This window comes from Physella acuta, unplaced genomic scaffold (assembly GCF_028476545.2).
Source record: "Physella acuta isolate Inbredline_101_S28 unplaced genomic scaffold, ASM2847654v3 ptg000276l, whole genome shotgun sequence".
NCBI classification, from domain to species: domain Eukaryota; kingdom Metazoa; phylum Mollusca; class Gastropoda; family Physidae; genus Physella; species Physella acuta.
The window spans coordinates 93,012-120,632 of NW_026731795.1; the positions used below are offsets into that span (position 1 = coordinate 93,012).

The window sequence follows — 27,621 nt, forward strand, 5'->3', positions numbered from 1 at the left end:
TTCATAGATGGCTACACTCTTTTAGTAATGACAGGCGTATCGTATAAAATGTAAACTACATTATATTGCCTTGTTTATTTCATGTAATTCATATCTTAGTGCTAACTTAGGGACGGCATGGCTAAAAGGTAGTGCGCTAGGCTGTTAACTCGAATGTCTCGAGTTCGAATTCGGGTTCAATTTGGAGAATGTCCATGAGTCCACACAGCTCTGATGGGTACCTAACTCACGTTGAGGAAAATAAAATGGCTCGACATACCACGATCCTTTCATATGCCGATTTGAGAGAAACTGATGAACTCTACTTCACTTTTCCAACTTCATTCGTTGAGAAAATGATTTGTTTAATCTACATACATTTTACTTTGTTTAAAAAAAATATGTTTAAAATATTATTCAAATTGCTAAAACTTAGTTATATCTTTATTAAAACGCATTCGACTACATTTAGTAGTTATTGTTTAGATGAGAGAAGTTTATTTAATACGTATTTGTTTTATATTACATACGAATGTTATGTTTACAGAAACATTGACAGCAACGTTTTGAAATGCAGCTGCGACCTGGGGCTCACTAAGAAAAGTTTGGAGGACATTTTTTCGTTACAAACTGTAAAAAACAGTTTAGAAAATATTACATGTGTGAACGGCAACGTTACGACACCAAAGAGTTTAGCCAACCAGACAGAGTTCGAACCATGCAGAGGTACAAACAAATTTAATTTGGTTTACTACTGTTAATATTTTGTAACTTTAATACCGTATTCGACAAAGAGTGATTTAACTATGTTTACAAAAGTGTATTAAATGCTCTTGCAGCTTTATTGTAAAAAAGAATTGTACAATAAAGCTGCGTATCTAAATAAAGCGCATAGTTGTCATGAAAGATGCCAAGATTCAATACCATTTCATTAATATCTAATAGTTTACAATATACAATTATAAAATCTGCCTGTAAAAGAAATGAAATGTGTGTAGAAATAAAACTTCAGTAACGTATAAATTATAATGTATATAAACATGTTATTGATTATCAAGCATTTTAAAGATTTAATCTCACTAATAGTTATTTACATTTTTGAAAAAAAATAATTATTTAACAACTAATTATTTTGTTAATTCCAATTTCATTTAAATATTTTAATTACATATTTTTTAATTACACATGTTTTATCGTAGAAAAAAATAATTTTTCCTCCTAGGAGGCAATGTTAGCATTTTCTCTGAGCCAGTTGAATGTCGTGCTTGTGAAAACAAAAGTAGCAACTACGCATGTCTAGAGTCGGGCTACACAGTTTGCAAGGGAGATAAGGTAAATCAGAATGTTAGGTCGTATTGAAAAGTTACTTGAATGAAAACTTGCAGTTTTTTTTTAATTTGATCCATACAAATCAAGGATTTTACATGTTTATGTTACCAGAGAATGTGTTATTCCGAGATCACGTGGGATGAAACAGGTTTTTTGATCACCGCCCGGTGTGAGGACATTGGGGTGTGTTTGAACTCAGAGGTCAACAACCCTGACCTTTGCACCTACACAGGCGGGGTTCCGGTCACGTGTGTTTTCTGCTGTTTAGGACCTGATTGTCAAGAGCACTCTATTGGAGGTAGTTAGATGTTTTATGAGAGGTAGTTAGATGTTTTATGAGAGGTAGTTAGATGTTTTATGAGAGGTAGTTAGATGTTTTATGAGAGGTAATTAGATGTTTTATGAGAGGTAGTTAGATGTTTTATGAGAGGTAGTTAGATGTTTTATGAGAGGTAGTTAGATGTTTTATGAGAGGTAGTTAGATGTTTTATGAGAGGTAGTTAGATGTTTTATGAGAGGTAGTTAGATGTTTTATGAGAGGTAGTTAGATGTTTTATGAGAGATAGTTAGATGTTTTATGAGAGGTAGTTAAATGTTTTATGAGAGGTAGTTAGATGTTTTATGAGAGATAGTTAGATGTTTTAAGAGAGATAGTTAGATGTTTTATGAGAGATAGTTAGATGTTTTATGAGAGATAGTTAGATGTTTTATGAGAGGTAGTTAGATGTTTTATGAGAGATAGTTAGATGTTTTATGAGAGATAGTTAGATGTTTTATGAGAGGTAGTTAGATGTTTTATGAGAGGTAGTTAGATGTTTTAAGAGAGATAGTTAGATGTTTTATGAGAGATAGTTAGATGTTTTATGAGAGGTAGTTAGATGTTTTATGAGAGGTAGTTAGATGTTTTAAGAGAGATAGTTAGATGTTTTATGAGAGATAGTTAGATGTTTTATGAGAGGTAGTTAGATGTTTTATGAGAGGTAGTTAGATGTTTTAAGAGAGATAGTTAGATGTTTTATGAGAGATAGTTAGATGTTTTATGAGAGGTAGTTAGATGTTTTATGAGAGGTAGTTAGGTGTTTTATGAGAGGTGGTTAGATGTTTTATGAGAGTTGCTTAGATGTTTTATGAGAGGTAGTTAGAAGTTTTATAAGAGGTAGTTAGATGTTTTATGAGAGGTGGTTTGATGTTTTATGAGATGTAGTTAGATGTTTTATGAGAGATAGTTAGATGTTTTATGAGAGGTAGTTAGATGTTTTATGAGAGGTAGTTAGATGTTTTATGAGAGGTAACTAAATTTTTTATGAGAGGTAGTTACATGTAGAATGTTTTAAGATATAATTATTTCATTATTGGAGTGAAAATTATATGATTAAAAATGTATTTTTCCAAAAGCTGAAAATCTTTGACGTTTATTCAAAGCTTCTAGTTTTGCAAACTAAGCGAAATAGTTTACGTTTAGTTCTATGCCGAGTATACTAAAGCATCTTATGCACATAATGGAGCATTAGAATAACCCCAGCCATCCTTACAATATAGAAAAAAATTGTAAACTGAATTGTTTTTTTTTTCTCTTTATTTTTTTTATCTTCAAGGAGTCAGTTCAAAATGTATTCTTTTTTTGTACCTATTGAATATTTATTGCCCATTTGTCTGTAGGTAGGACTGTGGACTACACATACGTTTTATCCTACATTAGAAATGGCGTTCCATTTCATGAAAATATGAATCATAGAATATCAGAGACATTCTACAACGAACAGAAAAGAATATCTGAAGCTGTAAGTTTGCTGAACACAATATATATATATATATATATATATATATATATATATATATATATATATATATATATATATATATATATATATATATATATTTAAATGTAACACTAACATTTTATTATGATTGTACAATGTGCTATTGTAAAGTTATTTTAAAACTAGCATGCCTCAGTGGCCAGGAGAAACACTACATCAAGAGTGGGTGTTTAGTGGAAATAAATGATTATTCCCAGCATTGTTATAGATGTTGCTTCACACGTTTTGGGCTAAAATTTGAATATGTTTATTTGAATTGAGTACATCATTAATTGGATTTTTTTTAAAAAAAGTGTTTATGTGTATATGTATGGTAATAGTTCTGCTGGACGCATATAATCTAACTTTCATATTTCGTAGTTATTAAAATTTGACTTCAATTTATTATTTCGGTTTAGTTTTATTTACGTCAATAGGAAAATACTTTTATGTAATTAATCCGAGAAAATTTACATTTATACACGTTCCACATAATGATACTTTATTAGAATTATCCTATGTATTACAATTATTTTCTACATTATTTTATAAACTACTGTTTCAATAATTGAAGTCTTGCGTTTTGTAGATAAAAAGAATGGTCGTTGGACTTCCAGGAGGTCTTGATGTTTATATATTACGCTTTGAGTAAGTAACACTGGAGGTTTAACTGACAATTAACGTTCTACAAAAGCTATAAAAACTGCTGATGTTTGTTTTCAATAGACATGTTTTAATTTGTCAATAAGATAATTTCCAAAAAAAATATACAAAAGTAAATGTATTATAGCTCAACTTAAATGTTTGTTTTTTATTAATGAACCCGGCAAAGAAAACAACGCAATGAATAACTACGCAGTAGCCTTTTTTTTAGTAACAGTTAATAAAACCTTTGTTTCCAAACTAAGTAGCCTAAATACCATAGTACTCTTATTTGTTGTGTTAAACATTATATATTTGTGGTCTAACAGTTCTTGTTTCTATTTCTGCAATAAGGGAAGTTCCGTACAAAGCCACAAGCCATCGAGTAATTTTAAAATTGGAAGTGACCGTTTTCAATGTCATTCGTTTTGAAGAAGCTAGACAAACACTGCAAAAAGACATTTCCATACATTCGGAAAGTAAAAGTAGTTGGTTTGGAAAAGAACGAGTAGACAGAAAGTCTATAAACTTAACTGGTAATGTGTAGTATAAGCAAGTAATAATGTGTGTCCTTGCAATAAATATTAGAAGAGTTAATGAACTCAGCAATGAAAAGCATGTAGGTTTACTATATTGTTGGTAAAATAAGGGGAATCCATAAGAAATTGTGTTTACCAATATTCTAGCAAAACAATACACAATCGAGGAGCAATATTATACACCATCAACATTTTATCCTTATTAGTATTTTCTCTGGAAGCTTACAAAAAATGTCATAGACTTGTTTAGTTTGCATTAAAAAACACGTAATTTTCCAAATAACTTTTAAAAAATGTTTAAAAAAATAAGTCTTAAAATGTTGCATTAAAAAACAACCAATAATGATATTGTAACCAGTAAACGCTATTTTTAGAGATACGCTATATCAGAACATTCATCATCAGATGCTGAACTTTGCCCAAGAGCGACATCAAAAGAACATTCTCAATGGGTGGAGTGGGATCAAGCAGTTGTTGGCGAATATAAAAACAACACAATTTTGGCTAACGGCGTTGAAATACTTTTGACCAGAATGTGGTAAAATTTTAATAATATATTCATTGTTGTAAAAAACAAAACATGATTAAACTAAATTTTTTAGGTGTTTTTTTTTTAATTATTAAAACCATTTTTTTAAAGCGTTTCATTAGATGGTGTAGCAATGTGGGGTGATGTGGAAGGAGAAGTGTTAACAAACAAAGACTCAATCGGTGAGTAAAATTTATACAATCAAATCATAGTTTTTTTTTAAAATCGTGATTACAATAATACCAAATGTAAAAATAAACCGGGAGTGATCTCCCCTAAACTTTCTCGAATATTCTTATATAATTTGGAATTTTTTTTTTGAGAAATCGGAAATAGCGCAAATTAGTACTTCCGGTCAACAGAAATTACTCAAAATTTGACAGAAGGTAGAGAATTAGATCTTTTACTTACGTGTGAAATTTCATTTATCTATCTGAAATAGTACTCAAGTTATAGGCTTTTGAAAAATTCAAAGTAGAAAAAGTACCACTTCCGGTTATCGTAAATCGTTCAAAAGTTGATACGAATCTACGATTTTTATAAAATACTTATATATGAAATTTCATCAACCTAGTTGTGACGGTACTCTAGTTATCGTGTTTACACACAGACACACAGACAGACACACAGACATACGGACAAGATTGCAAAATTATGTTTTTTCATATCAGTGAGGTGTAAAACGTCGAGATTTGTAAAAATCTCGAATTTTTTTTCGCACGATTACAATACTTTCTCTATACTTCGTATATACGAGAAAGTAATAAATAGCCTGCATTCATTGACTTAATATGGTTGTTGCATTGAACTATTTTATCACCAAACCAAAGGCATGCTCATTCTAAAATATTCTAAATATATGTAAAGAAATTATTTGAAATTTTACCAAAGTTATCACATTTCTAACAAAAACGTATGCTATATTATATATAACCGTGACCAGATTACATTTCTATAATCATACAGCTGCTTTGTGAAAAAAAAATATATTAGCTAATTTAAAATAATGTAAAAAAATTATCTCAGTTCTAAAATTTAAAAAAAAGAGAAATAAGGCAGATATGCTGTAAAAATTATCAACGATAATGGTGCAAACATCACACGTGTGTAATTTGGAGAAAACAATGAAAAGGCGTTTAATGGGGAAAAAAGCGTCGAAATAAATTGAGTTTTCGATTTCTTAGTAAAAATAAAACACTCCAATATAATTTTACAAAAAGCTAAACTCACGCTGAATACTATTTATCATTTCAGGTTATTCTAATGTATTAGGTAAAACAATTTTTATTATTTTTCAACATGTATATTTTAATAGAATCATGTTTTAAAAAAAAACACTGTTCTATAATTAATTGGGTATGCATATCGTATAACAAATACCTCGGTCAAGAAGTGAATACATCATAGCAACTTAATCTTTCATGCTAGCAATATTAATATGGCATTTATTTTGGCAGCCGTTTAGTACACATGCACACACACACACACACGCATGCACGCACACACACACATTCATTTTTATTTGAATATTTATTCATTTATTTATTTATCGAATAATGAATTAATCTATCATTTTTAATGTGAATTATTTATGGTTACTTAGTTTGTTTGTTCATTTATTTATTCCTCTGCTTTATTTTGTTTGTAAAATTTATCAGGATCGTTTTATTTGTTTGTTTTATTTATTGTTGTATTTATTATTTTTCTTAACTATAAAAAAATTATTCTGAGTATGTTTTTTTCTGAATTGCTTCATTTTTAGAAGCTTTTTAAAAAAACTTTTGTCTTTTGTCGTGATGTTTGAAATGGATCGGGGTGAATTTCGACCACTTTTCACTGAGTAGGTTCTTTCCAGCTTGGCAAGTGGGTTAAGATTCGATGACAATGCTTAATAAGTTTTTAAGAATTTATTAACAGTTCCTATACAAAGTACGAATTTACAGCACTATTTAACGCACATTATTTGTGTTCATTTGTTGTACAATTATTTTTAGTCTTCCTATTCTACTGTACTAAATTGTTTATGTATTTAAAAATAAATCAGTAAAGGCCCTAAACGTTTAAATAACACGTTGCTTTTAAAATAATTAGGCCTATTCGTTTAAAAATAAAACATATTTTTTTTAAATTACTTAATAACGTGCAACTATCCTAATATATAATGGGCCACGTTCGCACTTCTCTCTCTCTCTCTCTCTCTCTCTCTCTCTCTCTCTCTCTCTCTCTCTCTCTCTCTCTGTCTGTCTGTCCGCAAAATATTTTCGCCGCACATCACGTCAGAATCGGTAGCGATATATGGATACCTTTATACGGACTTTTGTTGAAAATAATATGTTGGATGTTGTAAATGTATAACCACAATTCTATTTAAAGAAGAAAAAAAAAATAAAGGCGTATTCGAATGTAGAGAAACAGTATTATTTATGCAACCGGAAAATGTATATACTTGGGACAACAACGCATTTAACTATGACGTCGCTTATTGTTTACACTAAAAAAGAGCACGAAACTGATGACGTCATCTTCCGAGTTTAGAATAAAAAGAAATGAACTATTTCATTCAAATATGATTTAGAGCTATGTACGCTATGAAATGTAGACTATACAATACGATATTCTCGGCCTAAACTTAAAAAAAATATTTTATCTATTTGGATTCTAGATCTAGAGATTCTAGATCTAGACTAGATCTAAATCTACGCTACGTCGCTAAGATCTATTCTAGATCTAGATTTAGACTCTATCTACTGTAGAATCTATTCCAAAAATAAATTTCTATAATAAACTTTTTCAGGACTTAAATATTTTATAGAAATCTTTGTTTGTTTAGCAATGAAACTGGCTAATTTTCGGTAAAAAAATTAATTTGAAAAAAGGCATATTTTTTAAACACTTCTTTTATTCTCCAGATTTTATAAGGTACCTAATTAGCTGAGGTGATAGTGTACTTGATACTAAACAGGTGGTGCCGGATCGAGACACATCAAGTCAAACCTAATATCTTCCTATTTTAGACTATAAAGAAAGGAATTCCTTTGGAAATATTTGTTTATCTATGCAATTTGCTAATCTCTATAATATATGAAGCAAAGTTGTCGGGTGCCCGACATCGGGCACTTCCCGGCGCCGCAGGCGCTTCAAATTTTTGCAGGATCTTGCCTTGGGGCGACAGAACACGGGGGCCGGTGCCAGTTGGCCTAAGGGTCTACGATGAGGGGGTCAAAACAGACCTCGACTGACCGGCGCCTTATATGAGCTATAAATCGAAAAAAATTTGTCCACGTAGGAACCTCTTCATAACTCCTGAGGTCGTAGACCGACACTCGGGCGAATTAATTAAGCATTCAAATTCTCAATGTTTTTGAAAGCCTAAGCGAAGCTGGGCAGCATGCCTAGTTTTATTATTAACTAGCGTACGCGACCCCCGCGCGTTGCCGCGGGGATAGAAGAAAGTTTGACGAAATATATTAGGATTTCACCAACGCGTTATCAATTATAATTATATGTTCTTAGACGCGTGACCTTCTTTTCTAAAAATGAGTTATTTAAATGTAAACAATGCCTGTTCTTGGATCTTAAATATCAGGAATATCATAAATATCTCTGTGTCAGAGACGTAGAGGGGCGCTCTCAGGGCCCCGACCCCCCGATTACACTATCGCATAGACGCGGCGTACGACCCCTGGCTCCTTAAAACTAACAGGCGCCATCGGCCAAAAAGCATCCTGTTAATAATGATGCAGATTTCGTCATTCGCTTAAGTGACACAAATGAAGATGATTTTTTTCTTTAACACGTAAAAAAAATTATTTGACGTGTTTAAAATATCAGTGTGACTGATGCAATATGCTAGCGTTACTAATGGTCTATTATTAGATGCTCAATCTCAACTTCTGACTGGATTGTCTAAAAATAGATGCTTATTGCATCATTCGCAAAGTGACGAAACTCTACACTAGGCTCCTCATATTCAAAAAAGTTATTTTTTCATCTTTCGCAAGGTGACGAAACTGTGCAGAAGGATTTCCTCGAGTTACAAAGTTATTTTTAGAAGCATGTTGTAGTTTTACTGCTGAATATAGTAGTATCCCTTACTCGCTATGCAGGATACTCGATTAACGGATGCCAAGTGCCAACTTAGTCGCTCTAAAACTCTGGGCGCCAAACCGTGTATTAACGAAAGTTGTACCCTATATTGCGCCGCCCGTAAGAAACTTTAGTTTTCTTTTTCGCAGAAATATTCTCGGAAGTATTCTCATCTATTCCCTAAAGTTTCATGAACCGCATCCGAGTTTTATTTTTTATATACCGTGTATAGAGAAAAAAAATCGCTCCCCCCGGGGGCCGCCGCCCTTGCAATATTAAACAATATTTTTTTTGCAGAACCCTACCATTGAGTGATCTAATCATCTCCCCGACGTGTCATGGTACACGGATGAACGGTGTGAAACCGAAATTTTATAAACCGTATATAGAGAAAAATCGCAGCCGCCCGTGGCACCGCCCTTGCGAAATTAAAAAAGGATATTTTTTACAGAAACCTTACCTGAATTGTTCTAATCAACTCCCCCAAAGTCTCATGGCTATCAGATAACGGTGTCACACCAAAATCGACTTATTTTTATAAATCGTATACAGAGAAAAATCACACCCTCCCGTGGCGCCGCCCTTGCGAAATTAAAAATGATGTTTATACAGAACCCTTCCCTAGAGTGTTCTAATCAACTCCCCAAAGTTTCATGCCTATCGGATGAACGGTGTGAAACCGAAATAGACTTTTATTTTTATAAACCGTATATAGAGAAAAATCGGACCCTCCTGTGGCGCCGCCTTTGCGAAATTAAATTTTTTTTTTTTTACAGAACCCTTCCATAGAATTGTATAATGAACTCCCCAAAGTCTCATGGCTATCGGATGAACGATGCCAAACCAAAATCGACTTTTATTTTTATATACGGTATATAGAGAAAAACAAATCGCGCCCTGCCGTGGCGCCACCCCTGCGAATTTGAAATGTTTTTTTTCGCAGAAACCTCCCCAGGAATATTCTCAACAACTTCCCAAAGTTTCACGGCAATGTGATGAGAGGTGTAGTAATGCATAAAGGACAGACAGACACACACACACACACACACGCAAACGCAAACGCACGCGCACACGCACACACACACACACACACACACACACACAAACATACATTGCTTTTTATATATATAGATAAAGACAATCACAGGTTTTGTATTATCTGTTGATTCATTTCCTAAAATTTATAAAGCGACCTATGCTTCTCTTGCATACGGTCGATTTATTTGTTTTCATCTTGTATTATTTACGTATATTTCTTCTCTACAGAACCATTTTTAAGACAAGGTATGATAATCATTTATTTTACCTATATGAATTTTATTTCAGTAAAGCATTTTATCTATTAACATCTTAAAAAAATTATTTTAATAATACTTAAATGACTGTTGCTAGACTTAAACGCAAACGCAAACGCACGCGCACACGCACACACACACACACACACACACACACACACACAAACATACATTGCTTTTTATATATATTGATAAAGACAATCACGGGTTTTGTATTATCTATTGATTCATTTCCTAAAATTTAAGAAGCGACCTATGCTTCTCTTGCATACGGTCGATTTATTTGTTTTCATCTTGCATTATTTACTTATACTTCTTCTCTACAGAACCATTTTTAAGACAAGGTATGATAATCATTTATTTTACCTTTATGAATTTTATTTCAGTAAAGCATTTTATCTATTAACATCTTTAAAAAATTATTTTAATAATACTTAAATGACTGTTGCTAGACTTAAATTTTATTTTTTTTTTTTAATTTAGAAAATGTAGGTTTCCAATTTTAAAGAGTAAATTTAGAGTTTTTAAAATTGAGCATACAATTAAAGAGACAACACCACGTGTGTCCATTTTAATATATATATATATATATATATATATATATATATATATATATATATATATATATATATATATATATATATATATATATATATATATATATATAATTGTCAACCTCTGTATTCTTTCTGAAAGGTGACAGCGAGATAAACTACTATTTTTGGATTAAAAATGAGTATTTAAATTTTTTAACATGCACAGCTTATTTTTATTCTGTTACTGACGGCAGTGTTAAGGTAAGATTTGTATATATATATATATATATATATATATATATATATATATATATATATATATATATATATATATATATATATATATATATATATAAGTATGTTTCTAGGTTTGTTTGTTTAACTGTTATGAATTACTACACCTTTCGTCCGTTAGTCCGATCTCCTTGAAAATGTGTAGTTGTCGAAAACAGCCAACATCTCGGAAGGTTTCTTCTACATAGAGTTTGAAAATAAACCGGGTTTTCTTTATACATAACTAGTCCATATCTATTCTATTTAAAATGTGTGAATGCAAAAAGAACATACCTGATATAAATTGTGTTTACTGTTTTTTTTTAAAAATAATTCTGTATTAAATGTTTCCAAATTTCTTTTAATGATTGGAAAACAGATTGGATACTATGACGCTTTAGCTTCCAAAGTTGTAGCTCACCAGGTACAGGAAATTAAAAAACTACGTTCGGACAACGCATACAAACTTTTACAATGGTAAACATTCTTTAAAATAAGTTAGAATAGTCAAAAGTAATGGCAGTTTTACTTGTATCTGATTAGAAATTTTCTAATATTAAAGTCAAGCATATGGTCCATTTTTGCCCGCTTCTGGCTGTAGATTTATACCAGTGTTTCTTCCAGACTTTTTTCTCCGGTGGGGCACTTGAAATCTTCGGGGGGGCGGTAAACTTTCTTCGGGGGGGCGGACACTGTTAAAAGTATATATTTTCTATATAAATTATATAAATTTCATTTCGTTCGGGGGGGGGGCGGTAAAAATTTTTCGGGGGGGCTTCGCCCCCCCGAAGAGATGCCTGGAAGAAACTCTGATTTATACAGCCTTGAAGTTCTACCCCGAGTTCGAATCCGGGTTCAAGTCAGTAGACCGTCCCTGAGTCCACCCAACTCTGATGGGTACCTAACTCACGTTAAGGAAAGTAAAGGCGGCTATTGATAGTGCTGACCACACTATCTCTTCATATGCCGAGGTCACAGAAACTAGTGAACTCTACTTCACTTTCCCCATAGACCGTCAGGTTTGAAAGGGAAACTTTACTTTACGTACTACCTTAATGTTTTTAGTTTTTATCTAAAGGTCTGTGTAGGGAATCTTCTCTTCCGGTTTTATTCAAGCACCTAGCGCAGGGGTCTCCAAACGTTTCAGTCCGAGGGCCGCATTAGCTATCAAATTTCAGTTCGGGGGGCCAGTTTCTTCCAGGCATGTCTTTGATTTTTCTGGGCAAATTTCCAGAGCCTTCATACGTTTTTTCCGTGGGCAAAAAGATCTCTGCGGGCCAGATGAGAGGACCTCGCGGGCCGTAGTTTGGAGACCCCTGTCCTAGCGTGTCACATTTATTGAAACGGAAGTTCGATGGGAAACATTCCCTGTTGGCCACCAATATAGGGGGTCCAATAGGCATATTCGTGTTTTGAGTTTAAATTTTTTTTTATTAAACCAACACTTCCGATATTTCTTTTTATTAATTTTGTATATTGCAATTTGTAAAGGGACCTGTTATAGGTTTTCAGGTATTGTTTTAAAAAATGCACCATTGGGAGGGGGGCTGGTTTTATTTCTTCTCCTTGCCACTTGGACACAATAAATCTACTGCTGTCTTTTTTTTTCATGTCTAGGGCAGAGTATGCTCGAAGCTTCTTTACCTTTTCTCTGATGATCTCACTTTCCGAAGGCTATTTCTGTCTCCTTTTACACACATCTGTGTTTAATTTTGAGTGATATTTCTCTTGCGGTTGTCAAAAAAAATTGTTTTCTAAACTTTGATTTCAAACTGCTGGTACTTTAACAAAATGTAATAATTTTGTAATAAAAGCAATCTTGGTTCATGCAGGTAGGGTTTAAAATATGCTTAAAATAAGACAGAAATTATAAATGTTTGATGACAATTAATAACGGACTAATGATTGCAAACAATCATTTTACATTAGAAAAGTTCTTATTTGCAGGAAAGATGTTACAAATGAATCGAATGTAGACTTCGTAGTGTATCAGTTTGAGAACATTGATTTCATCGAAGCGGAAACGTTCATTGTTCTCACCGACAATAGAGAAATTCAAGAATCGGTCTGCTTGATAGGACTAACTTTTTGGATCGACTCTTATTATTTTGTATTTATACAGCAAGTATCCATTCATCCATCCCTCTATCCATCGCTCCGTCCATGACTCAATCATTTCCTCTTTCCCTCCATCGTTTGCTTGATTGCTCCATCAATCCCTCCCTCCCTTCCTCCCTCTGACCCTCCCTCTGACCCTCCCTCTGACCCTCCCTCCCTCCCTCCCTCTCCATCCTTCCCTCCCACCCTTACTTCATTCCTCCCTCCCTGCCTCCCTGCCTCCCTGCCTCCCTCCCTCCCTCCCTCCCTCCCTTTCTCCCTCTCACTCCACACCACCCTCCATCCCTCCCTCACTTCATCCGTCCACTCCTCCCTCACTCCCTCCTCTCCATCCCGCCCTTAGTCCACCCCTTTCTCTTTCGATCCATCACTCCATACATCCCTCCCTCCCGCCATCCATCTATCCCTCCATCCATCCCTCCATCCATCCATTTTTCCATCCATCCATCTCTCCCTACTGCCATCCATCCATTCATTGATCACACATACATATTTGTTCATTTGTCCAATAGAACATTCCATGAAAATTAATTGGTTGTGTATTTTAGCAAGTATACTGCTGCTGAATTGTTCAGTTTTAAAACCGCAGAAGTTTTTGTTACACTATACGACGAACGCACTACGAAGAAGATCACACATCACTATCACCTAAATAAGTAAAATTAGAAAATAGTGTTTGTTTTTATATTTATATTTCTCGTTGAGGTTAAGGGTTTTCATGTTTATTTTTACTTCTACGTTTGTGGTTGTGGTGTGATTGGTTATGGTTATGATTATAGTTCTGTTTATGGTTATAGTTATGGTTATAGTAAGGTATGGATAAGGATAATGGTAAGAGTAAGGGTAAGGTTAATTGTTAAGGTAAATGGTTAGGGTTAGGTTAGATTAAGGGTGATATATATTTTCTCAAATGCTATTATTTGCATATAGACATTTAATTGGAATTTTAATATAATCCCAATGCTCGCAGCGCGCCGGGTGTGTTGTGACTAGCCACCACCCAAGTTGCTGTCCTTTACATGTAATTTTGTCACTAAGGCCAGTGCAGGGCCTAGCCGGGACGGATAATATACAAGATGTTACACAATGTGTATTTTTCCTACAGCAAAACCCTTTATTGTCCTCACTGTAATCCTCAGACTGACCCCTGTGAGAGTAGAAGTGCCTGTATCGGAAAAATATGGAACAGGTAAACAACCAGCTAATCTGTTGCATTGATGAAGATAACAGTAAATGACGTTATCTTGAAACTTTTAAAAGAAAAAAATTATGTTTACAAATGTAATGATGTAAAAACCAAGATATGTTTTGTAACTACCACAGGAGCACATGTTAAGTCAGAAAGCAGCTTCATAGTCTTGTTGCTGGGAAAGGGAGGCGATTCTAAATTCTATTTTCCGTATGGTAGGAAATATTATGTCTAACACACTAACGCAAGCATACACCAATATATATATATATATATATATATATATATATATATATATATATATATATATATGCAAATGCATATATATATATACATATGCATATATATACATACATTTGTATATATATTTGTATATATATATATATGCAAATGCATATATATATATATATACATATGCATATATATACATACATTTGTATATATATATATATATATATATATATATATATATATATATATATATATATATATATATATTTATTTATTTATTTATTTATACCTATTTTAAGATGTGAGAGTGCAGGTTAAGGAGACAGTGAAAAAAAAACAATATAAAGCACAAATAAAAAACAAATACTACAAAAACTAATCAAACATTGTTTCATATTAAATAAGAACTAATGATATTTAAGGTGAAGTTAAAACTTTGCATCGTAAACCTATTATCAAAACAATATTTTACAAATATACTTTATATGTTTTTTAAAACGATAAAGATTTTTTTTTTTTTAATATGTAAGACAAACTGCGTTTTCTCACACAGAAATGCTGATTATGCATTCGGCTGGAAAGGAGTTTTACCAGCTAAAATTCAGCAATTTTGAGAGTAAATACGAGTACTTAATGCTCACCACTGACAACGGCACGACAATAAGCATTGCGTCAGAACATTTAACGTTCAAGAAGGAGGCAGAAGAGCTTGTTCACGTAAGTCTAAACAATTCGAAAGGTTTCCACACACATAGTCGCCGCACCGGTTGACATCATTTAGGGGGGGGGGGTGAAACCAAGTCCAAAACTAGAGAATTGTACAGAAGAAAAATGCTTTTTGTCAGTTTCATTAATGACTAAATTAAAATTGAATAGTCTTTTAAGTACAAATAGACAATTATTACAAGAGGGTTGGGGTGACATCATGATGTAAACGTGCTAATTTTTGAGAAAACAATGCTACATCCTATCCTATTGTTTAATGAACAGACCATAGATAAACATCGTTACGATTAAATTTGCAGTGATTAAAGCTTATACACATAGGCCTACATGTGGCATATTTTTCTTAAATTATAGGTCTGTGTAGGCCGACACAAACATATATATATATATATATATATATATATATATATATATATATATATATATATATATATATAATATATATATACTCTGTGTATAATACATACATACATATAAATACATATTCAATGTATTGTTCTCTTAATGCCTTTTTTTAAACCTTAAATATTTGTTTTTATAATCATCTGATTGTTTTTTGTACATTAATCGTAAAAACATTAATTTATCAATAGTTGGAGCCAGTTACGCAATTAGGAAAAATTTCAAGCGACAAACCAATATCAGTGTTTGTTTTGACGGGATCCAATGCGTTATTTGTTGCGCTATTACCCAAATCCGAATGGGTTGATTTTTACTTCATTAAGTAAGTCTTAAAGAAACAGTCACCTAGAGTCATATACCATTTAGTAAAAAGTTTTAATGTAAAAATACACAATACATCCTTAAAATTGATTCGGCTTTCTAAAGAGCTATATATGCTTGAATATATTTCCAGTGTACCTCGCGTTGGCAACGATTTTGAATATTTTGTGTTGGTCTACTCCAGACTCCTATACACAGTAAGGATCGACAGTCAGCCTGTTGCGTAAGTAGAGAATAGTCTATCAAGGAACTTTTCTCGAATTGTAATCTTTGTTAAACCACGACTGCTAAAACTTGTTTCCAAATAGCTGTGAAAATTAATTAGTAATGACTAATAATTTAAATGTGAACCGATGTTGATATAAACAAAGCATATACATTACAGATAGACAATACGGATGTATAGCGCGCATATTTCAAGCACCCTGGGTTTACCAGTGTTTCTTCCAGGCTTTTTTCTCCGGAGTTGGGAGGGGGGGGGGGGGGCGGGCTACGTTTTCTAGGGGTGGGGGGGGGGGGGGGCACTGGTAAAAGTATATAATTTCTAAATAAATTCCCTTTCTCCCCCCCCCCCCCTCCGAAGAAGTGTCTGGAAGGAACTCTGGTATTTACATTTGCAAAGTAATTTTTAAACAGTGCTATTGAATAGTCAAAGAACTTATTTAGTACAATGCATTAGATGAGAAAAATCAAAGAAAAGAAACGCAAACAGTTTAAACGCCAACGTTTAAATTGATTGGAATAATCAGTCTTCTAAAAATTGCAAGTAGTAGTTCAATGAAATAGAAAAAAATAGTAATGTCTATTGTCTATTGTGTTTTAGAGCTATGCTTATTTTTCTACTGATTTTAATTCACTAATCTTTAGTTGTCTAGAATATTTATATTAAATGCGCTCTAATTTCATTTTAATTGCATAATAATGTAATAAGATTATGAAATTGTAGCATCAGTCTATTAATGACACGATTCCTGCAACATTTAAAATTCCATATGTTGTAGTAAATTTGATGCTGTTTTTTAGTATTTGCAGTGGTGTTGGGGGTTGGGGGGGGACGGGGGCTTGAAACGCCGAGCAATTATATGGAGGTCTTTTGGCCTATATAGATTTAACATAACGCTACAAAATGGGGTAGACGCTGGTAAAAAAAAAGGAAAAATGACACCACTTCCCTACCCCCAGATCAATTTAACCCACATCCCAGGTCTTTACCCCTACACACAGAGGCGTAGCGAGGGGGGCGGGTGACACCATTTAGGGGGTGACACCAAGGCAAAAAAATAGCAAAATATATAGAGAAAAATTTGAGGGGGGGGGGGGTGCACATCGAAAGTTTGAGGGGGGTGTGCGCAAATAGAAAATTTGAAAGTTTGTCCCCTGGAAGGGTCGCTACGCCTCTGGGGGGGGGGGGTGAAACCATTTAGTGCCGCACCGGGTGACACCCGACCTCGCTACGCCACTGCCTACACATAAGCTACAGTAGGACATTACCCCCTGACAACTAACCAACAAATTATATGACGTCTAGCAAGTGGGAGGTGAAAAAGCAGTTAAATGACGGGATCTACTACGGCTCACTGAGGTACGCCGGGGGTAACTACATCACAGCCAATACTGCCTTTGGATGCTACATGTATGCGAGATCAGTTCATTCAGGCAACAGCTCGTCCTTCAGGCAATACCTGTATCATACCAAGTCTCCCAATGAACTATTTGAGGTGATTGATTACCGTTTAATTCAGTTGTACCTGGTGTATTTATTTTTAGTAAGATTGTAGTGTTTTTTTTAGTAATAGTCGATTTTAAAGAATTATTATGTGGTGATTAGTTTGTTTTACCGTTTAATTCAGTTTTACTTGTTGTATTTCTTTTTAGTAAAATTGTAGTTTTTTTAATTGATAACAGATTTTTAAAAAAAAATTTGTCGTGATTAGTTCGTTTTCAGTTTAAACCAGTTTTACCTGTTGTATTTATTTTTAGTTGAATTATAGTTTTTTTTTAGTAATACTTGATTTTTAATTAATTTTTATTTGTAATGATTAGTTCGTTTTACAGTTTAAATCAGTTTTACCTGTTGTATTTATTTTTAGTTGAAGTGTAGTTTTTTAAGTAATACTCGATTTTAAAGATATTTTTTTTGAGGTGATTATGTCGATTTACCGTTTAGTTCAGTTTTAACTGATGTGTTTACTTTTAGTTGGACGGTAGTGTTTTAAGTAATACGTACAGATTACGTACAGTTGTAGTGTAATTGCGTTGTTGTTTTTTCGCTTAGTTAGAGAGAGGCGAGGATTGTGGTGGATTCCTCATGCGCCCAATAAACGAAAGACCTAAAATAGAACAAATTATATTATTGAAAAGAGGCTTCATAATATACAACATGTAACGTGTACAGAGGCGTAGCGATGGGGAGGGGGGGGGGGGGGGCAGGGGGTACATGTGTCCCCGGGCGCCGACCTTAGGGGGAGCCAAAATGGGTTGTAAAAACAAATAAAAATGTCATTTTAGCAGCATTTTTGCATTTATAAATAGGTTGAAGGGGGGGGGGGGGGTTGCAATTCGAAAGTTTTGAGGGGGAGGGGGGCGCCGTGAAGGGTCGCTACGCCTCTGAACGTGCATGAATAAAATATGAGAGTATGTGTACGTGCACGTGTCAGTGTGGTTATGCGTACGAGTGCTCGCCCAGAGGCGTAGCGACCCTTCCCGGCACCCGGGGACAAGCCTTCAATTTGGCGCCCCCCCCCCCCCCCCCCCCCCCCTTCAAACTTTCGATTTGCAACCCCCCCCCCCCTCAAACTGCTAAAATGCAGCTAAAATGATATTTTAATTTGTTTTTACAACCGATTTTGGCGCCCCCTACGATCGGCGCGCAGGGACATATGTCCCCCACTGCCCCTTCCCCCCCCCCCCATCGCTACGCCTCTGTGCTCGCCTGAGTAGGCCCTAGACGTGTCCGTGTGCTTGCCTTGATTTCTCTTTTTGTCGTGATGGCGGAAACTTCTACACGGACTGATTTCTTTCAAAGTTTTCACGTAGCTCAAGCCTCGTAGACTGGAATGGTCACACCCCCTTCCCTTAATGTCATAAAAGAATTAACGAGATAGTTTAGGAGAGATCAGTCCCATTTTTTTCTAATACTGAAATCATAACTCAACGCCAAGTGATTTTTCAGGATTACATTGATAATGTAAGAAAGAAGGAAGGACTAGTAGAGGAACATAACTTCACCACTATGGCTATGTCGACTCTCCCAACCACTGATATTGATGTTACCACTGATATGACTACTCTGAAGTTTTTAGCAGCCAAAGGTATTTCATTCCATTTTAACCACATCATAATATGTTCCGTATGTGCCCAAGATGCACGGGGCAGCTAATCTGTACCGGGTCCTCGGTCTTTATAGCAGTGGCGTAGCAAGGTTGGGTGTTACCCGGTGCGGCACTTAATGGTGTCACCCCCAGAGGCGTAGCGATCCTTCCCGGGGACAAACTTTCAAATTTTCGATTTGCACCCCCCCCCCCTTAAACTTTCAATTTGCACCCCCTCTCAAACTTTCGATTTGCACCCTCCCCCCTCAAGTTATTCTCTATATATGTTGCTATTTTTTGCCTTGGTGTCACCCCCCCTAAATGGTGTCACCCGGTGCGGTCCGCACCCCCGTCCCCCTCGCTACGCCTCTGCTTTGTAGTGTGATCAGCATTTTGCCCAGCCTCCTTTGCTTTCTTGAGCGTGAGTCGTGTATCCATCAGAGATAGGTTGACTCAGAGACGTTCTACTGACGTGAATCTTGATTCGAACTCTAGACTTCCGTGTTAGCTATCTGGTACTCTTATGCTAGGCTAAGCCGTCCCCGTTTTAACTACAATAAAGGTGTTAAAGTTTTAAAGAAAGACTAGAAACTCACTAGGTATCCATTTCCGTTCATTAAAACAAAAAAGCAATATCGGATTTTATGTAGAAAGTCCGTTCGAATACACTATTAAAATAACGTGATTTTATTTTTAGTTTGCTTGATTGGCTATTACGGCCAAAGATGTGAGTTTGAATGCAACTGCACAAAACCGTTCTGCAGCAAAATTAATGGAACCTGCTATGAAGAAGATTGTCAGAAGGGCTGGTTTGGCGATGAATGTAACATAGGTAAAAATAATAGAACTTGTTTATTGTTATCAGTATTCCTTCTGCGGATGATCCATACTAAAATCTACCTACGCGATGAAAAAAACTATTTGCCGTAGAATGACGTCCTTATTTAATGTAAAATAAACAATAGAGAAAATTAATAAAAAAAAAGGTAATGTGAACGGTCGTGTCTATTGAAACTGTTAGATGTTTTTGTAAATGAATGCTCAACAGCAAAGGGACAACAATCCCATCAAGGAAAGAGAACTCATGTATGAAACACCGGCAGCCTTGCAGATTGACTTGGATGGAGAAATGAGCTGGAAGCTAATCCCTAAAAAAACAGGCTAAAGTCGGTGACAATGGACCTAATAGCACAAAGCATGTTAACGGCATTCAATTATATCAGTTCAATATTACGATTACGACCGAATAAGAAACAAATTACACACGAGCTGCGATTTGAAAGTTTGAAATTCTAAAAAAATAAAAAATAAAAATAAAAAAAAACAACGCACACAACAGATGGATTCATATTTAACAATAGCCCATGAATACATTTAATTACTAATAATGAGTTTAAAAATGTGCAATCAAGAAGTGGTCTCCTTATTCGTTCTTGGTTCTAGTATTCGAAGGAATTCCTGCCACTCCATTAAGTATTACGTGTCAACTTAGAGTGTCCCGTATAGGCCGTTGACTTCGATTTCAGCCTGCTTTTCTTTTCGGATTTGCTTCCATTGCCTTTGACCAACCAAAAACAAACTACAAGTCAGCAGTTGTTTGATTTTGGTGTTGTCTCTCTTAGAAAAGTTGCTGTCCTCGGGTGTCGAACCTCATCTCCCCGATGGTTCGAACTCAAGCCTTTCGGTAAAGCAAACATGAGTTTTACCTCCTCGACCACGCCGGCTCCAATATGTGGTCAACTCGTAACAAAATGTATGTAGCATTTATGTGCACATCTTTTAATTCACATAACTTCAACACCCACAGAGGACTTAACGGTTTATGCTGTGCATGCTTCACCTTCGGCATATTTCGATGGAGATTCAACAACTTGCAGACCTTTGGAAAACAAACAAGTGTTTATAGAACTATATGATCGATTCTACTTAACCTCATTTACATTTGTTTTAGAAGAACCAGGTATTTATATGTGCCAAGGTTAAAATATACAATTGCTATCGATTTGAATTTTGAAAACTAATTAGTGGACTTCACTTATTTTTTAAGTCGAATGGATTCTATGTTTATTTAATAACAGTATGATTAATACACGTTGTTGTATTTGTTTATTTGTTATGCGTACTTCAAAGTATACATTTTACAAATGGAAAGGAATACCTTACTTTATACACTCATCAACATTTCTAACATTCTAAAGCAACTAAATATTTTTTTTAAAAATATTTACTAACGAAATAATCCTTTATTTTTAAACTTTCACTCTACAAAAGAAACTGTCAAAGAAAAAGAGGTCGTTGTAAAATTCTACAACGGGAAGACAAAAACCTTCGATTTTTCAAGAGAAAGAATACTAGTTTTTACAGAGAAGCCAAATCGTTTCCGATTGCAGATGAAAGCTGTTTTGAGAAAAAGAAAGTTTTACTTTGAGTTTAAGAAAGACTTATCCATCTGCTCTATATATGTACATGGCGGTGAGAAACTATTTAACTTTGTTTTTGTTCCAGTAGCGTAGCGAGGGGGGTGGGGGGGGGGGGGCATATGTCCCCGGGCGCCGACCTTAGGAGGCGCCAAAATGGGTTGGAAAAATAAATTGAAAGGTCGACGGGGGTGCAAATCGAAAGTTTGAGGGGGGATGCAAATCTAAAATTTGAGAGGGGGGGGGGGGTGCAGATCAAACGTTTGAGGGAAGGTGCAAATCGAAAAGTTTGTCCCCGGGCGCTGGGAAGGGTCGCTACGCTTCTGTTTTGTTCCACTTGCTATATTTTCCCTATAAAACAACAGCTTCGTGAGATAGACGCGTCGGTTTTTCTTGAACCTTACATTCAAATTATTGAAGAGTATCTACTCGTGCTTCGTACACTTCATCACTGTTTCCCTTTTGTGCCCAAGACATATGGGACCGCCATAGAAACTGTGTCGGTTTCCGGAAATGTCCTTGAAGTCCTTCTAGACAGTCCTGACTCTTCCATCTGCTTCCCTGCGCTTCTACGTCTGTCTTGGCCTTCTCTGTTTTCTTTTAGTGCCATTCATGGGATATCACAGGCATTCATCCTTAAGAAGTCCCCTATTCAGAGCCATCATTTTTTTTTTCGGAAACTGTTTTTATTTCCATCACTCCAAGTAGTCTTAGTTTTTCAGCAATTTTAATCCTTTTAGTTTGCGTTTCAACGGTGCTAATACTAAGTAGTGATTGCTGCAAATGCAAGCTTCCCTCTTCACAAAGTACTATTATAAGGGTCTGTTCTATTAATTGTGAATTAGTCCGTGGAAGATTTCGTTTTTTTTTGTTTTGTTTTTTACATCTGATGATTTCCATTCGCTTTTATGAATTCTCCAAATGTTAGCGTGTAGGCCTACTTCTAATTTAACACAAAAAAAAGTTTGGCTTAAAGATAAAAACATTAGCAGTTTCCAAACAGGGATTTAATTTTTGAATTTATTAAACATCCCAACTAATCTTCCTCGGCATGTAAAAGGCATTGTTAACTTTTATTTTCCAGACCCTTATTTAGGCTTTACTACACATTTCAAACTTACTGGACCCGTACAGTTTTACCATTGTGTCTGCATAAAAATCAACAAACAAAATACTTTCGTGTTAGCAAAAAGTGCTCCACAAATTAACCTATTGCATTTCTTGACTTTACAGGTGTAAATTTAATAAACTATAACGCAACAGCTCTGTTAACCAGCAATGGCTTTGATGCGAACGACGAACTCATGAAAATAATCAGCGACGGAGACCGCGACACTACTTGCATAACTACCAACGCTACAGACACACTTTCCATCACGTTTTATGGTTTGAACAAAGTCTATAGAATTGCCATTTACCCTACAGGTAACTCACAACGGTATTACGTTTGGTTCTCTAAGTGTTGAACATATACAAATACACATACGAAAATGCATATAAATATAGCCTACACACACACACACACACACATATATATATATATATATATATATATATATATATATATATATATATATATATATATATATAATATAAGCGGGCTGAGCGTGTGTCAGTCCTTCCTTCCTTCCTTCTGTCATCGCTATAGCTTTTGGAACCATAAAAGTAAACAGCGCACCATGCTGTGCTTTTCAGTGCATTGCAGTGTCTTAGTATAAGTAATAGAGTAGGGTTTGTTCATATAACGACATAGAGCTATTCTATAATTGCCACTGTTTTTTCTTTTTTGCATAACGTAAAGAAAATATTAAATACACGCACATTGCAAAAACATATCAATGTCAAATATCATTTTCGTTTATATTCCCAGAAATAGTGGATACATTTTAATAACATAATAACAGTACGGTAGAAAAATCAAATTAATTCAACTTTTTTTTCTAATTTTGACAAAAGAGGTAATTAAAAAAAAAATTAAACTCACGCTAATAAAAAATGTGAATGCAAATATACGGTCGTCATAGAAGGAATTAGTGTTGCAATAATATAATTAGCAAAATGTGAATGCAAATTATGCGGATGTGTAAGAGGAAATTATTGTTAGAAAATTATAATTAGCATGGATTGATAATAGGCAATCTTTTATTTATTTTATTCACTGAATGTACTGTTTATTACTTCTAATTTTTAATCAACTATTCCGCATTATTATAGGTTTTAGTTATGAAACTCTATTGTAAATTTTTAAAATTTAAAGTACTGTGAAAAAATGTGTGAATTGATAAAGTGATATATGTTGGTAAAACACGGATATTTTAAATACTGCCTATTATTTATACTGTTTACTAATTATTATTCTATCTTTCGGTTTGCGGACAAGCTGGGGGTTTTTATAGGAGAGGCGTAACGAGGGGGGGGGCATATGTCCCCGGGTGCCGACCTTAGGGGGCGCCAAAGTGGGTTGGAAAAAATTTGCGGGGGGGGGGGGGGGGTTGGTGGAAATCGAAAATTTTAGGGAGGGGGGGTGTGGTGGAAATCGAAAATTTTAGGGAGGGGGGGTGTGCAAATCGAAAGTTTGAGGGGGGTGCAAATCAAATGTTTTAGCGGGGGGGGGGGGGGGATTTTCAAAACAAAAGTGGTGCAAATCGAAAGTCTGAGGGGGATGCAAATCAAAAGTTTAAGGGGGTGGGGTGGAAATTGAAATTTTGACGGGAGGGGGTGCAAATCGTAAGTTTGAGGGAGGGTCAAATCGAAAGTTTGTCCCCGGGCGCCGGAAAGGGTCGCTACGCCTCTGTTTTGTAGTCATTCACCGTGTCAGACGCCGGCGCTCGGAAAGGGCGCGATTTGGAGCTACGGGCTAGACTGTGAGCAATATGCCTTTATGATTGCATTTAAATTGTGTTTATGTTATGAGTGTTGTGTTTGTTTTTCGTTTGTGTTTTTTTTTTGCGTTCGTTTGTGTTGTGTTTAGTTTTGTTCTGTTCCCAAGTTGGTACATTTAAAAAAGATTTACCACGGCGGAGCACGGGATGCAGCTAGTATATATATATATATATATACGTATCCGCATTCACATCCACACACATATACACATACACACAGACACAGACGTAGACACCGACGTAGACACATAGACACACATAAACATTTTTTATCGCAGAAATAACTTCCATCAATATGATGACAAATCGTATCAAAAGTGTAGCAAGGAATAAAAAAAGACAAACAGACAAAAAGATAGACGACAGACAGAGAGTCGGACAGACAGCTGTACAGAAAGACAGACGAGCAGTGTTTCTTCCAGACATTTTACTCCGGGAGGCACTTGAAATTTTCGGGGGGAGGGGGGGGGGTAGACTTTCTTCGGGGGGGGGGGGCGGACACTGTTAAAAGTATATATTTTCTATATAAATTATATAAATTTAATTTCGTTCGGGGGGGGGGGGGCGGTAGAATTTTTTCAGGGGGGGGGGTGCTTTGCATAAGAGATGCCTGGAAGAAACTCTGCAGACGAGACTGATAAACAGACAGCATGAGAAAATATTCTGTCAAAACGTGAATGAAATAATTCCACAAATTTAACAATGACTGACATTATTCGACATATTTAATACTGACTGCAATTATTCCACAGATTTAATGATGAGTGATGTTATTCCACAGATTTGGTGATAAAGTACGCGGTGAACTGCACAGGTGCCTTTAATCGAACCATTTTCTACACAGAGGTTCTAACACACACATGGGGGCCCTCATTCATTCATCTAGACGCTTATGTTTACCAAATAGAAATAACAACAAATGGGATGGGACTTTCTTTATGTGAGATAGAAATCTATGGAAGTAAGCAAGATATGGTATAATTTTGTGTTTTTTAACGAATTCTCTTACAATATTCTTTTTTTTTCATAATTTTTTCTCAACACGATGAAGTGGTAACTATATATATATATATATATATATATATATATATATATATATATATATATATATATATATATATATATATATATATATATACATATATATATATATATATATATATATATATATATATATATATATATATATATATATATATATATATATATATATATGTATATATATATATATATATATATATATATATATACGTAAAGATGGACGGTAGTGAGCTAGACGGTTAACCCGAAAGTATCGAGTTCGAATCCGGGTACAAGTCAGTAGAACGTCCCTGAGTCCTCCCAGCTCTGATGGGTACCCAACAAACGGTAGTGTAAAACAAAGTGGCTGGGGATAGTGCTGACCACACTATCCCTCTACATGCCGAAGTCTCTGAAACAGATGAACTCTACTTCATCTTCCCCACGATGATGATGTATGTACAGCTACTGCGCAAAAACAATTAATGGAAGCGATTTGCTGTAGTAGATGTAAAAATAACGTAGTGATATCTACAAGACTACGTAGGTTAATTATACCAACAAAAACTATGTTAATCTATATAGCGTATGTAAAGAGTGCCACAAGGCATAAATAATTCACGTTCTTTCTATTCAATATCAACCCATCTTTAAAAAAAAATATCCTACTCAACAGGTATAAATGCGATTGCAGTAAATTTTAAGACAGAAGATTATGTTCTAATTCTGCCTTCACCGATCACAGAAACTAATCTGCTTTACATACTATTAATTTGTATACTGTTTACTATAATCATCTCCAAACTGGAAGATCTTGAAAAGCCAGAAGGTAAGCTTTGTTCACGAGACTTACCACATTGACGATTCAATAATACAGATGGTGTGGTTGTACGCGCATTCTTAAATTAAGAGGATTGGCTATGGTAAAAAAAAAAATAATCTTATAATACTCGTTAGGAAAATTTCTCTGTAGCTTTTTAAAGGTTATATTCGCATATGTGTTTCACTTTTTAAAAAATGTTGAGGAAGTCTTGGTAAATGTGCAACCATTTCGAAAAATTAACCTTTTTGTAGTATTTCCACCATTCATAAAGTAATTATATTTTAAGCACAATTAAGAGTGAATTTGTAATCTTCTACCATGTTTTGGGATACTTAGCTAAAATGTTTAGAGCAGACCTTCAAACTAATTTATTATGAATTTCAAAAATTCTGGGTCCGGTAAAAAAACATTAAATTTTGCGGTCTTAAATACGATTGAAATGTGCCACTGAGTCTCCATGCTTCATATTGGGTCACATAAATAATGATGATGACAAAACACCACTACATATCTCAGTATAGAAGTGTATGCGTTGTTAACAGGGTTTGTTAAACTTTTTTTCAGAAGATTTGACTGAATCAGAAACAAGGAATGTATAGTTCTTAAACTTTAAAACAGGCTTTTTTTTTTGTTTAAATTGTGTTGATTCCAAAATCTTTTGAGATTGTAATTTCGATAATAAACTATGATTGTAAAAAACGAAAACTCTTTAGTTTTTTTTAAATTTGTTCCATTATTTTGTTTTCACGGGTAGTTACGATGAGTTTCTGAATACATTGTAGTTTCATTTAATTTCTTACCCTTGATCTCGTTATATAACGTAATAGATATTTTAGAGGAGCTGTAGTGTAATGTGGGGCTTACTCAACTGGTTGCTGAACCGAAATGTCTCAAGTTCGAACAGAGTTTCTTCCAGGCATCTCTTCGGGGGGGGGGGGGGCGAAGCCCCCCCGAAATTTTTTTACCGCCCCCCCCCCCCCCGAACGAAATGAAATTTATATAATTTATATAGTTCGAAACCTCGAGCAGATAAGGCTCGACAGCTGGGTATAGCCACTATTCTAGGAGAGACAACTACAAAATCAAACAACTACTGCCTTGTAGTTTGTTCTTGGTTGGACATAGGCTATGGAAGCAAATCCAAAAAGAAAAGCAGGCTGAAATCGGAGTCAAT

General features: G+C 34.8%; 3 protein-coding genes across 3 annotated transcripts; all 3 read left to right on the forward strand.

Moving 5' to 3' along the window:
* The first annotated feature begins 117 nt into the window (after positions 1-117).
* Positions 118-13,174, forward strand: LOC131939389 (uncharacterized). Its single transcript, XM_059297672.1, has 15 exons — positions 118-128; positions 527-705; positions 1,202-1,311; positions 1,420-1,606; positions 2,968-3,089; positions 3,697-3,755; positions 4,104-4,285; positions 4,694-4,826; positions 4,929-4,999; positions 6,072-6,089; positions 10,170-10,187; positions 10,525-10,542; positions 10,895-10,995; positions 11,387-11,484; positions 12,955-13,174. The coding sequence occupies exons 1-15, from the start codon at positions 118-120 to the stop codon at positions 13,172-13,174; spliced, it is 1,527 nt and encodes a 508-aa protein (XP_059153655.1).
* Positions 13,175-13,679: 505 nt separating this feature from the next.
* On the forward strand, positions 13,680-22,961 carry LOC131939391 (uncharacterized). The gene is made up of 12 exons (XM_059297673.1): positions 13,680-13,781; positions 14,265-14,314; positions 14,449-14,529; positions 15,099-15,262; positions 15,865-15,995; positions 16,128-16,217; positions 17,523-17,712; positions 19,167-19,305; positions 20,003-20,137; positions 21,113-21,265; positions 21,577-21,767; positions 22,956-22,961. Exons 4-12 carry the CDS (start codon positions 15,101-15,103, stop codon positions 22,959-22,961), a joined length of 1,197 nt encoding a protein of 398 aa, XP_059153656.1. The 5' UTR covers positions 13,680-13,781; positions 14,265-14,314; positions 14,449-14,529; positions 15,099-15,100.
* On the forward strand, positions 22,961-27,122 carry LOC131939368 (uncharacterized). Its single transcript, XM_059297656.1, has 4 exons — positions 22,961-23,147; positions 25,386-25,565; positions 26,301-26,453; positions 27,012-27,122. The coding sequence occupies exons 1-4, from the start codon at positions 23,027-23,029 to the stop codon at positions 27,044-27,046; spliced, it is 489 nt and encodes a 162-aa protein (XP_059153639.1). The 5' UTR covers positions 22,961-23,026; the 3' UTR covers positions 27,047-27,122.
* Positions 27,123-27,621: the final 499 nt, after the last annotated feature.

Bases quoted from the DNA above. Each gene is read 5' to 3' on its own strand.
- LOC131939389 (XM_059297672.1), top strand. The intron at 3,090-3,696 runs GTAAGTTTGCTG...TGCGTTTTGTAG, and splicing joins AGAAAAGAATATCTGAAGCT to ATAAAAAGAATGGTCGTTGG. The intron at 11,485-12,954 runs GTAAACATTCTT...TCTTATTTGCAG, and splicing joins GCATACAAACTTTTACAATG to GAAAGATGTTACAAATGAAT.
- LOC131939391 (XM_059297673.1), top strand. From the start codon at position 15,101: ATGCTGATTATGCATTCGGCTGGAAAGGAGTTTTACCAGCTAAAATTC. The intron at 16,218-17,522 runs GTAAGTAGAGAA...TATGACGTCTAG, and splicing joins ATCGACAGTCAGCCTGTTGC to CAAGTGGGAGGTGAAAAAGC. The intron at 19,306-20,002 runs GTATTTCATTCC...TTTTATTTTTAG, and splicing joins GAAGTTTTTAGCAGCCAAAG to TTTGCTTGATTGGCTATTAC.
- LOC131939368 (XM_059297656.1), top strand. From the start codon at position 23,027: ATGAAAATAATCAGCGACGGAGACCGCGACACTACTTGCATAACTACC. The intron at 23,148-25,385 runs GTAACTCACAAC...GTTATTCCACAG, and splicing joins AATTGCCATTTACCCTACAG to ATTTGGTGATAAAGTACGCG. The intron at 25,566-26,300 runs GTAAGCAAGATA...CCTACTCAACAG, and splicing joins TGAGATAGAAATCTATGGAA to GTATAAATGCGATTGCAGTA.